The sequence below is a fragment of the Taeniopygia guttata genome, chromosome 14 (genome assembly GCF_048771995.1).
Source record: "Taeniopygia guttata chromosome 14, bTaeGut7.mat, whole genome shotgun sequence".
Classification (NCBI taxonomy): domain Eukaryota; kingdom Metazoa; phylum Chordata; class Aves; order Passeriformes; family Estrildidae; genus Taeniopygia; species Taeniopygia guttata.
In genome coordinates this window covers 918,328-931,563 of record NC_133039.1, presented here as the reverse complement: position 1 = coordinate 931,563, position 13,236 = coordinate 918,328, and the positions used below count along the sequence as shown (strand labels likewise).

The 13,236-nt window shown below is 41.6% G+C and overlaps 1 protein-coding gene across 2 annotated transcripts in view; it reads right to left on the bottom strand.

The window, feature by feature from the left end:
- Positions 1-13,004, bottom strand: part of MOSMO (modulator of smoothened) — a 31,195-nt gene extending 18,191 nt beyond the window's left edge. The window contains exons 1-3 of one of the 2 annotated variants that reach the window (XM_030284705.4): positions 12,698-13,004; positions 7,443-7,559; positions 5,129-5,198 (exon numbers count right to left, since the gene is read on the bottom strand). In XM_030284705.4, coding sequence (XP_030140565.1) covers positions 5,129-5,198; positions 7,443-7,463 — 91 coding nt within the window. In that variant the 5' untranslated portion in view covers positions 7,464-7,559; positions 12,698-13,004. The remainder of the gene's footprint in view (positions 1-5,128; positions 5,199-7,442; positions 7,560-12,697) is intronic. The other variant, XM_030284704.4, reaches the window with a different exon arrangement.
- Positions 13,005-13,236: the final 232 nt, after the last annotated feature.

Genomic DNA, 13,236 nt, shown 5'->3' with positions numbered 1-13,236 from the left:
CCCACAGTCTTCGCCCTCCCTCTTCCTTTCCCAAAGAGAAAAAAAATCAGGGGCCATCTATTGAGACAGACACATATTAGAAAAGTTTATTACTACAGATGACAATCATTATGATACATTAGTTCTAAGAGATGCCTAAATTGCAGACATTTGGACTAATAAAAAGTAAGTTTATTTCTGAATTCTAGTAACTTTCAATGCCCTGTTGCTTGTGTATTGAGTCTACTTAATGTTTTTTCAATTTTGCAACCCCTCTCTCTTTTAGACTATTTTTTTTTGTGACGAATCACCAGACTCTCTAAGAGCTACCCTCAGGCACTAATGCAGGAACAACTCTCCTGACACAACAAAGGCTGTGTGTTCTCACATATCAGAGCCAAGAAATCTGCCTGTGCTGAAGGTATTCTTTCCTTCAGAAGAAGGTATTCGTTCCTACTTCAGAAGACAGCATTAATTAAATGTTGGTTAAAAGGACCTCTAATAAGCTGCATCCTTATGGTTGTTTATTTTCTAGCACTATAAACATTTTCACAATGGAATAGTTTTGTCAGTGACTAGAATCTTTATAGTTTCTGAAGTAGCAAGGGCCTGGAAAAAAAGAGAGAACTTTCTTAAAATAAGAAAGCAATGTTTTATTTAGTATAAAACACAAACAAAGAATCTAGTTATTTCCATTTTTCCTCTAACCAAAGTAGAGCTACTCAAAATTGACAAAATTCACTGACTAAAAAAAGAAAGATCAAAGGCAGTGTCAATATTTAAAAGTGATTTTTTGAGTCAGCCACACCATTTTATGCCATATGTTCAGCTGAAAGCCACAAGCTATGACACCCACAGCTGTTCTGCCATTTAACATCTGATGAGCTTGTGTTCTTTTTAACAGTTAGTTATGTTTGGCTTCAGACAGAGCTGTAAAATGATACCTCTTTATCCAATACACCACACGACCCTGTCCCAGCCTTCTCAGAAGTGGTCTGCTCAGCATCTGCAGCTGTAAGGGTGATGAGCAGGTCTCTGAGGCTGCATCACCAACAGGAGCCAGTGACACGAGGTGGCCAGGCTGGCACAGTAATGGCAGCACCAGGGTTTGCTGTGTGGTACAACACAACACAGAAATTCTGGATCCCACAGTACAGTAAATCACCTTCCATACAGGTGTCTTAAGAGATGGTCTGTTCACAGACTGGCAACAACTGGAATTCAGAGCCCTCCATTTTTATCTCCTGCATATCCAAAAGCATAATTTCTCCAAGTTAGCCGAGTTACAAACTTATTAGATATGTTCAAGCAGATCAGGATGGATATACCAAAGTTCCCAAACCACACCAACTAAATTACTCTATTGATCGCCCTCTTTTTATTCCCGGAGCAAAAATAACTACCAACCCTCCTGGCTACAGTTTAAAGCAAGTTCTCTAACATAATGACAAAAGCATTCAATGTAGGGGAATATTCAGGCCCTGGCTCTGACTTCAAGATCGCTTCTGCATTTTAATAAATTAAATTCATGTCGAATAAGGATCATCTTCCTCTGTCAGACACAACTGTTGTGCTTTGCACTGATCTCAGCTTGCATCAGACATGCTCCAAGGACACCCACTGATCTGGCTCCTCCATGGCCTCATGAATCACCCAGTGGTGAAGGTGAAAAGAGAAGTATTGAAATGCATTTTGGCATTTATATGGTTAGAAACACATTTGCAAAGTTTTGGTGTCTGTTCTGCAAACAGCCTAAATACACCTTATGTGCTTCAGTGTTTGCCTACACCTGAGCATAACCTTCTCTTGGTCCACTACTGACAGAATATTTTAGGCCTAGATTACCTGAAAGTACAACAGACTATGCTAAATAAAGAACAGAACATTCAAGCCCCAAACCAAATGTACTAACAATTGTGGCAGTTTCTTTACATCACATAACTGATGGCAGGATTATATTTATAGCAATAAGGACATGAGAAGGGAGGTTTGCAGGTAGAAGAAATCCTTCATTCAAACCACTAGAAAAATTGGAAGGATTAAGCACATTTCTGGTCTTGCAAGTCCTTCCTTGGACACACAGATTACCAACACTGTACTCGCTGGGGATATACAAGATTCTGTCTTTATCTACTAGACTTGCTTTTTTCATAAGGCATTTGATTATCAACTGAAGAACAGCACCTATTTGCTGTTCAACGTATTGAATGTATTTCATTGCAACTAGAACAGTATTTCAAGTAAAATAAAACTTTAGGTTTTATTTCTAAAGGCCCTTTCTAACTGTTGCCAAATCTGTGTATGACATGCTTGTAACAACTGTGAATACAGGTTAAACTGCACTTCAAATAGGGATTAGGTACAGGGCCAAGATTTTATTATCTACACGTAACACTTCATGTGCTGAAAAACACAGACTGAGATATAGCTTAACTACATACAAGTTGTCCTTCAGGACTGCTGGTATACAGTTTCCTGGCTAATTAACATTTTAAGCCCCCACCAGTACAAAAGGCAAACAGGAAAATAAACTAAACCAAACTCCAACCTTCTCTTGCAGCAGTAATTCTCAAATTCAGGCATTTACTTGCTGTTCACATAACAACAAAAATATTAAAAACAAAGAAGAATAGGAATGCAGGAAGCATATTCAGGATTTATCCCGAAGTACATATTTTCCTATTGCTTTTGCTAGGGCAAGTCCTTGTTTTAGAAGCCTGCATAATTTAAGCCTGAATTACTCAGGCAATTAACAGGTGCTGTCTGTGTGGTGATAACACTTTCTCCCTTATCATAAGTTGGCATCTACAAAAATAGACTGTTAGTCTGGAGAGCTCTCTTTTATTTTTTTTACTAGTATAAGAGACGACAGACCATTCCTGAACAGTTAAATTTGCACTTCACTGAAGTAAAATATCATTTTATTGAAACAACGAGATTCAATCTTTTCTGAGCAAGTAGGACTGTTCTTGAAAAGCAACCAAATGTTATATAGTGCTCCAAAGAATACATCTGTTAACAGATGTTTATACAGTTGTTATACTGACATTCTGAAATAGATTCACTCTAATTTTATATTTTATATAAACACCCAAGAGATCCTCTGTCCTTATCACCAACTTCATCTTACTGAACATCTGCTTACAGGGAACATTTACTTCAGATTACATTGGGCATAAGTCAACAGACTTCTGTTTGTGAAACAGCAACTGCTGCTTCTGGCCTTTACGCTCTTTATTTCACAATTTTTCATGTATTAAGCTTCAAGGTGCTTCTTGAAATTGCTGAGTGACCCAGCAATACTCCACTGAAAGAATTTATGGGACCACATTAGAAATTCCTGGCCTTTCAATCTCTTCAGGTTTCCTGTACAATCTTGTTGCATAGTTTTTAAATTGAATTAAGTGTAGGTTTAAAAAAATAAAGTGAAACATACTACTTCTCACGAGTTTCTACGCTGGAGAGCACATCATTAACGCACGAATTTAGGTGCACATTTCGTTTCAGAATGCAATTGAACCTAAGGAAAATAAAAAAGTTCTTTCTTCACCCTTGTGACTTCTCTTCCCCCACAGCATGAAACGCCTACAATGCTCTTCACATCAACAGGCACAGAGGAAGCAGTAATGCCTTTTCTCCTCTACAAGAAAGGAAATCAGAGTCTTCCCCTCTTGCAGTTCTGGAGCTGACGCTTCCACTGACCGTGGGAATACTGTTGGATTACTGTCTATGATTGAGAAAAAATATCTCTTAATGCTCATTTAGAGTATTTCTATTTCATATAGGGAAGACTAAATATATCAAAGCAAATTTTCAAGTTAAACAAGTCACCCACTATACAGAAATCATTCTTCAGCAAACTTGAAGCCCATGACAACCCTTTATGAATTTTCTTCAATTTACTTTGGTATAAAGGCATTACAATTAGAGGTTGTTAATGTTTGATATATTAAGCTCACACTGATGAAGTCACAGACAAAACCATTCCCCCTTACTTGTACATTTGCCCTGCTTATCAATGAAGTCAGGATCCCTCTCATTTATGTGTATACAAAGATTTTATTGCAGAACTTAGTATATATGCCATCAATTTGAGAAAAGTACAAGGAATCTAGGTTCAAAGCAGCCCTTCTGAAGTATTCACAGCAAAGCAGTTCTGAGGTGCACTGAATGATCAATTGTCCTGTTCTGATCCCAAACCTATGCGTTAAAATACAACTAAATTACATTGCTGCCAATAGCAGAAAGTAGTCACAGCAAGAGAAGTGGAAACCACTCTAGAACATCCTGGGCAAAAGAAAGGAAAGCCCAGGAATGGCAAGAACACAAACTGGGAAGCTGGCTCCTCGATGAGCACTACAGAAATAACCTACCTGACTTTACTGTCCATGAACACTTGTAATTTAGTTATTAAATTCTCAGACGTACCAAACTTAGAGAAAGCCCAGCCCAGCCCTTTTAATGCAGTGTGCAAACAATGGCACAAAGTATTGCTCACCATCAAGTAAGTTCAAGGCCAAATGTGAACTGTCTTCAACTGGACAAGTATTTAAACATCCAAGTGGGGTATTAATCACTACACCTTGAGAGACTGTCATCCTTAACAATCCCAAAGTGCTTTGTAATTTATGGCATAGAAGTGCAGCTACCATGAGGCTTTTGGGCAGCAGCCAACTGTTGCCTATTGCACTGGGCTGTGCTGGCTTTGAATACTGCAGTGAATCACTGGGAGGCTTTCCATGTCCTCACAAGAGAGCATTTTAGATCAGCCCAAGGACCCAGATGTAACAGTCTGAGTATGTTTTGCTCAGACAGGAACCAGGCTTTACACACACTGTGAATTTTAAACTCTTAGCAGCAAGTATTTCCAATTGGATTAGCCCATCCCACAGCAAACCATCACAATCAGACATTTCCTAGGGTACCTGAGAGATCAAACTCTTGTCATCAACTCTACTTACAAAATTTAAAATATGTACACAATACAATACATCAGACAGGAAATATCATAGGAAGAATCCAAAAGCTTCACACTGAGAACAGATATAACCTATGACCATTGATTCTATATAGATCCTTACAGAATCAGGCCAAAAGGAGTGCTTTGCCAGTCTAGCTTGTTTCCCTTCTCCTTAAAATAGACACGTACCCTGCACAGATCCTCTTCTTGGCCATATCTCCAGTTTTTCAGATCTGTGTATATCTCCATCAGTCAGAGGCTTGGGGAAGAAAAGTGAAATTGAACAAAGTAGCTGGAGCATACATAAGGGGATTGCTGCAAAATTATCAAAGAACTTTTTCCTGCATATAGCCCTTACAAATAAAAAAACTGTCAAACTAAAGTTTTAGGCACTGTGAATTACAATAATAACTTACAGCTAGATAATAAGAAAATTATTTTGAAATCTAAAATATTATGAATGAAAAATTTTAAACAATTTTATAGTTTTCCCAAATTACTTTGTAGAAGAATAAAACAGCCTCCATATTGTATTTGTTCCACCATACAACAACATAATTTTTTATCTGTTTCTAAAATAGATAGCAGCATTTATTCTCTGTGAAGTTCAATATATTTCCTCATCCATGAGTCACTCCAGTTCTATTCTTCTGAAATATAAAGGTCTCAACCATTGCTGGAAAAGAATTCAAGAATGAGGTGAAGAACTCCTGTTTAAGATGAAAATCTTACACACTGCACAGCATGAAAATAAATGGGGAAAAGTTGACCTGTTCTGAAGTATCTATAAAAAAAAATTAGGTCAAGCTTAAAAGTTTGACCTACTGATCTTCTTTGCTTTGGCAAAAGTACAAATGGAGTTTACATAATGCTGCTCACATGTAAGTGCTGGCTGGAAAATAACAATACAAATGTTTTTAATAAGCCCCAGCCATTAACAGGATTCCTTTTTTTTATTATTTCACACAATTTTACATCTTTGTTTTGCAGTACACACTATTGAATCCTTACTCTTAAGATTCATACATTTAAGTTACTCTTGTGTTGATTTCAGTATAAGTTTGTGGCAACAAATGTAACACACACACCTCCAGTCAGGGCTAAGTTGATTTTAAAAACAGAGGAAAGTCAGGTAACTTGCTGAACCCACAAAGCTGAAGTTTCAACGAGGCTCCTTTCCCACAGACAAACCATCTGTATGTAAAGCAGCTTTACAGTTACATACTTCTTGAGTAAAGCACAGGATGGACAGAAAACAAATTGCACATACTAAATAGAATTTAGTTCTGTAAGAACTGTGCACACTGCTGATAAGGATATAAAAAGGTTATTCCAAATATTTGAAAGTCAAGTACCTTATCCAAAGCACCTACTATTAGAAAAGCCAAATGAAATGCCTGTTATTCTGTGATTGTTCCCCTTAGTTTAACAAAGTAAAACTGTGATAGGAAACAAAAGTTAAAAACAAAATTAAATTAAAGCTTTGCTGCTAATGCTAATAGAAGTTACTGTGATAAAGATACCATCTCTATTTTACAGAGGAAGAAACTGGGGTTCTACCACAATAATTTGCCAAAATCCAAAGTTGCCCAAAATCCAAAGTTGCCCATGCCAGATGCTCAATTTGAAAGTTACTGCCTTCCAGATCTGTACTCTATAATCAGGTATTTCTTACCTAACTCTAATCAGAGAGTGAGGAATTCAAAAGGATTTGGTGGAAGGCAAACTAGCAGTTTTGTACCTTTTTGTATACTAAAGAGAAAACAAAACGCACCTAACAGGAGCAGATTGAGTTTGTATTTGTTAAAAAGCAGATGTAAAACATCAGCTCCTCTATGGACAAAAACAATTGGCTCTCTCATGTCTTCTCTGGCAGGCTCAAATAACCAGGCTGACACAGCTCTCTTTCATGAGATTCTTCCTACCCATAAAGTAGTTCCATATGTTTAAATGCTGAGTGGTTGAGTAAGCACAAAATTAATCCATTATAACAATGTCTTTCTATTGATTTTTCTTGTGCCTTAAGGCCTGGTCGATTACAGAACCCAAGCACAATTCAAACACTCTGCTTTGTCACATTTTTACATCCACTTGAAAGACATCTACAGACACAAAGTAGAATAGAAATGTTCCTTTTAAAGATGGCACTGACCCTCCCAGTCCAGGCAGACCCATTAACAGGCTACTTTTATTAGAGTATTCAGATTATATGGGGTTCAGAATCTTGTTCTTGTTTGGGTTTGGTAGTGTTGTTTTTAAAGCATTGGCAAATTCTCTGAAATGCAAGTGCTGCTGGCAGGGACTGCATCTTCGGAGCAGGAGGTCCTCATCCCTCACTGTGGGGATCAGCAACACATCAAAACCCACCACCACCTTTCCCTCATTCCTCACACACCTGGGAGCATCCATCAAAGAAATGTGTTTTCCTGAAAATTACGTCCTACAATCTAATTTTAACACTCTGATGTTCAGATGGCTTGGGAGATTGCCTTTCAGCACTCACCTCTAGGACCTGATGGTACATAAATCTTCATTCTCTGTATCATCCTCCTTTTATTTGTATTCTCAGCATGCAATCCAAACACGTTCATGAAAGGGCAAATAACTTCTGTCACAGTCACTACATGATAGCACAAAAAACATTAGGAAAAAGTAATTTTGTAGAATTGCTTCCTATCATGTCCCATCACTTTCTACTGAGAAGAGCTGGGAGATGCATACTGTGTTTTTTGAGTATATTGCAAGGTGCTTAACAAATGATCACCAGAACCCTTTTACAGACAATTTTTGAAAAGCCAGCTACCCACATATCACAGAAACAACACTATCTCCTTCAGAGGACAGCACAATGGCTGCTATATACCATGACTTGTCCTCAGGGGAGCACTGAACATGAACAGTTTCTCAGCACAGGCCCTGAAGGGCAGAAGTCACTGGTAATATGCCATACTGACTTTTACATATCACTACTTTTTAAGTGGACAACTTAATTTAGAACAATAATGCCATCTGGAACTCAAGTTTACACCCTCTTTAAGTTGTGGATACTTTATTTACTTTATCTGTTTTATTCTATTTAGAAGTACTGTTTCATTTGAGCACCTCCATGTGGTCTTGGGTTTATTCCTTGTATAGTCAGTGCTCCAATTAGAGAAAAATATTTCAGTGGTCTCAAGCTCAGCGGGAGCCAGGAATCACTGCTTGGTCTTACTACCTGTGATAGGTCATGAAGCTGATCCCAACAAAGCTACAGCTCCTGTTGGAACTGTGAAACAAAATCCCTCACGAAGAGCTATGACATGCAGAGGAATAACACTGAACATCAGTAATTTTCCATTAAGTACTAGACAACTTATTCCACAGGAGCAGGGAGGTAACTGCCTCAGGAGGAATGGCCTGCTGTGCAGAGCCTGCTCTTCTGTAAGACCACTGATCTGAAATCATCCTTCACAAATAAAAAAGAACCTGAGTATGCAAACTCCAAGAACTACACATAACACTTTAGAAGATACATAGAAAGGCAGCACTGGTAAATAGACAACTTTAAATAAATGTTAGAATAAATTCCAGACTCACGATTCATTATCACACTGCTACTGCACAGCAAGATACAGAAGGCAGTTTAAATGAAAAGTATAATTCCTAACTCAAGTGACCTTGATACTTTTGTCATAGATTCAAGATTAAATTGGAAGCTCTGCTGAACACAAGTATGTTGGGCATGTGCTGAGTGCCCTGGCCATAACATTCTACTGTGAGTTCCCTGGTGACCTGTGGATCAGCATAGGAGCATGTGATATATCCTTGCTTTGAGAGTCACCCATCAGTTAAGCACCCCTAAATCCTGACATCCATGTTAACTTAATCACTGCTATAAAAAGGGAACACGTTGTTCTGTAAATTGGAATCAAATGAACAATCATGCTACATAGGAAGGGATGACTAAGCCACATAAACAAACTGATAGCTTAGCTTTCTGAAGGGAGATTTTACTTGATTAAATTATTCCCTTGAATTACTTGACCTATCCTAAACCCCATAAAAGCATTTCAAATTGTCAATCCCCCCACATGTACAGCTTTTAACATCTCTAATTTCAACAGTGCAAACTATTCATACAATTTTTCCTATAAAAGAGTCGAGAGCTGAAGCTAGAGCTGCTTCTATCCCCCTTCCTTCCCAACTGAAGACAAAATATCAAAATCATTAAAGACCCTCCCACACAAAAAAAGAGGAACATATGGAGACAAAACTATCAGCTTACAAAGTTCTTTGCAGAAGTGTAGAGATACAGAAGCAAAATTCCTTCCTACTGAAATCAGTGGCCCTTTAGGCATTGGCTGAAATTAAAGCCAACTCTGTCCTTATTTCTCACACAGAGTGTCAGTTTGATAAGAAAAGGCAGTCAGTGCAAGAATACTGAGCAGCCACTGGTTTCCAGATTGGAGTTATCTGTACTTGCACAGCACGAATAACAAAACCTCACTGAGAACTCACTGTAAGAAAAATCCACTTCATTTTCATCTTTCCTTTGCCATCTTAAAGATGTATGAAATATCTGAAACCAAGTTAATGAATGAATGATTCTTACAAAACTATATAAAGAAAAAGTGCCCAACAGAGACTTGGACCCATGTTCACAAAGGTGTAGTTCCTCTGGCCTGAAGACAGATAAGCATCTGAGACCTTCAATAATCTCAGCTGCAATCCTTTGCTGCTAATTGCTGGGGAGAAATTTTTATAGCTATCATTTTTCAAATGACTATAAAACTTATCTTTAAGAGTAAGATTTAGGAAACCAATCAGCCCTTCTATATTGATTAAAAAAAAATACTGAAAACTCTCTCCATTTCTCAGAGAAGCATTAAAGCCAGTGATTTATTTTGCTATCCAATTTAGCTGAAACTCATCACTATCTCTGGAGTAAGAGGTACATATTGTTTAGCATTCAAATCAGATTTTTTTTTCCCTGAAACATAAGCCCAGGTTCCCAACCTTAGTGACTGTAAGGGCTCTGAATGAGCTTTCCCAGGTTTGCCAAGACCTCTGCTCTCTGCCATCCTCAAACAGCTGCACATTGAGGAGACCAGGCTGTTCCATGCTGCCTTTCAGAACCCCCAGGACAGCAGCCAAGCAGAGACACACTCTTACTCCCCTTCCTCCTCAGTACAAGGCTGACTTGTAGAAGAAGAATCTAGAATAATTCCCACAGGAGATGAACCTAAGAACACAGAGATAAAGCGAAGAAATATTTTGTTTTACCAAATAGTTCCTTTCACCAGCTGAGTGCAGGATGCTCCAAAAAATCCTGCTTCTTAGTGGCACATATGGAAGCTGAATGCCTTGGATGTGCTCCAAGCACACCATTCTGCTGAGAGTCCCTGAATGTCACCAGCAGCTGGGACAGGTTTTACCATCAGGGCTGTGCCCTCCTGTGCCATATCTCTCCCCAGCAGTCTCTGGGTAATGAATGGCACTCATAAAAGCATTCACCTCTTAATTCAATACTACAGGAAGTCCTTGGTTCAATGGGCATCTCCACACTTCCTTTATTTACAATTTGGGCAAATGGGTCATTTTAGATGGTCTAAACACCAGAAATACACATTTGTGTTGCTTTTAAGCACAACTCTTATAATAATGCATTGAATCCTATATCAATAAAAATCTATGAAAGAATTGTTAAGGATGGCAGCTAGCTCTCCTTTATGGTTTTATCACGACAACAATTTGTTTGGCTTCAAAATAGAGCAAAGAAAAAAAAGGCTTAGGTCTGTCAAAACATTCTTTGACTGCTAAAGTCCTTCAGAAAAATCCAGATTTCATGTTTGCCAGCCTAATTAAAACTGTTAGTAGCACCTCAGAAAAGGCAGATGATTCTTAAGTAATCATACACTAAGTAAAGAAATAATGACTGCTGCTTGAAATATTTTAGGAAACAATTTTTGTGTCACAAAGAGATAGAAAACATTTTCATTTACCAACGAATGTAATGGGCTGTGCTTAGTTCCCAAAGGACTGTTTCTTCCATGAGCACTTTTTTTCAGACTAGTTTTTGTTATCTTCTTTCTATACATGCAGAGAGAATCCAACAATTTACACATTGCACAAGACCTGCTAACGTGAGGCAGGACTTCAGAAAGACATATTTAAATATTTGAAATTAATACTATTTTATTTGACTTTAAGCCCCTGAAGAAGGGCTCATTACCACAGCACTGCTGTTAAGTGGAATTATAAGGGGAAAGAACCAGCTACTTTATCTAGCCATAGGCAGGAAAATCATCACAATTAGCTACAGGAGGACTGGTGAAGTCACACAGGGACTTCCTGAAGGCTACACTTTGGGAAGGACTCATTCATTTCCTCTGAACCATGTAGGAAAGTCTGGGTCCTAGACTAGGTAATTAGAAGCAAATCAAATAAGCCATAAGTACAGTCTGGCCAGAGTACAGTCACCAATCCCAAGTAGTTTTTAATACTCTACTTCATTTGAATAAAGCAAATATGACACAACTCAAATCAGTTCAACTGTTCACATGCATGGAAGATGCAAGCCAGATGAAGAAAATTTTTCAGACCCTCTGTGAGAATTTATGACAAAAGTCTTTACAGCCAGACCAGTTTTCTCTGTACTAACCTGTGGTTTGCTTGGAAATTATACGTTTAGGAAAAGTCACAGAATCTCCTGAGCTGAAAGGGACCTAGAAGGATCATCAAGTCCAAGTCCTGGTTCTGCACAGGACAGCCCCAAAAATCACACCATGTGCCTGAGAGCATTGTCCAAACACTTCTTGAACACACAGAGGCGTAACACTGTGACCACTGCCCTGGGAAGCCTGTTCAGTGCCAGAGCACTCTCTGATACCCTAAACGTCCCCTGGCACAGCTTCACGCTGCTCCCTCGGGTCCTGTGACCGGTCAAAGTGGTTAAGTTAGTTTAATCTGTTGCACTAAGGATGGCTTCCTTTCCTGACAGGAGCTTTGGGTTCCTCTAGGACATGAGATCAAAGAGCTGCCCTTCTCCTGTTCTCTCTCCCTGCTCCACTGATCACAACATGCGGGTCTTTATCAATGGACTGAAATACATTGTTCATAGACAATTACATCACTAGTAAAAAGAAAAATGCCCAAACCCTTGTTCTTCTAAAGTAAACAATGTAAACACTCTAAAATAAAAACCACATGGGATCTCGGCTTAAAAGCTGATAAAAATCAGTATGCAGGAAATATTCTGGGAGAAAAAAAAGAAGTAGGGAAGCAAGAACTTCAGAAACGTCAGTGTAGTACGGAAGACTCCAAACCTGCCGCAAACTAAGCGGAGACAGATCTCAGTTCCCTGTCCAAGGTGACGGCACCAGGGAGGCACAGGCAGGGATGCTGCCCTGGCCTCAGCTCCCCGGAGTGGCAGCGGGCCGGGGGACTCTGAAGGACCCCTCGGGACACCGGTGTCCGCCGCGGTGGCCGGGAGGCACTGCGGGGCTTTGCCCCAGGCTGGGTCCCCCCAGCTCCCTCGGCCGCTTCATTCGCCGCCGCCCGGGGGAGCAGCCCCGGGAGCCCCCGGCCCCCGGCCCAGCCGCCCTCCGGCAGCCCCCAGGCCGGCCGGCAGCCCCCGGGCCGGCAGCCCCCAGGCCGGCTCCCTTCGGCGGCTCCCTGTGCCCAGCCGGGCTCCCTCCGCCGCCCCGCCCGCCCCAAGCCCCCGGCGCTGCCGGAGCCCTCTCCCGGCCACCGCCGGGTCCCGCCGCCGGCCGCCCTCACCCGCGGACTCGCCGGTGTTGATCCAGTCCGGGTTCGCCAGGCTGGCGATGGCGAAGATGTCGGCAGCCAGGAAGAGGCATCCTGAGATGATGGTCAGTTTGTCCATCTCCTCCGGCTCCGGCGGCACCCGGCTCCGGCCTCCGCCCGGCTCCCGCAGCGGGCCCGGGCCGGGGGCGCCTCACGGCCGCGGCTCCATGGGCCCCGCGCCGCGCTCGGCAGCGGCGGCAGGAACGGACCCGCACGGCGCCGGAAGCGAACCCGGCGGGCGGGGGCGCGGCGGCCGCTCCGGAAGGGGAACCCGCGGTCCGCGGCGCGCGCCCCGGGCGGGGCGGGGCTTCCCCCGGGGGCGGGGCCGGGCGGGGCGGGGCGGCTCTCCCGGGGCAGCGCGAGGCGAGGGCGGGGCCTGCCGCTGATGGGCGGGGCCGGCGGGGAGAAGGGCGGGGTTCGGGCCGGTGGGCGGGGCACGGGGCGGGGCTGGCCAGAAGGGGCGGGGCGCCGCCGGTGGGTGTGGCCTGAGTAGGGGGCGGGGCGTGCGAGGG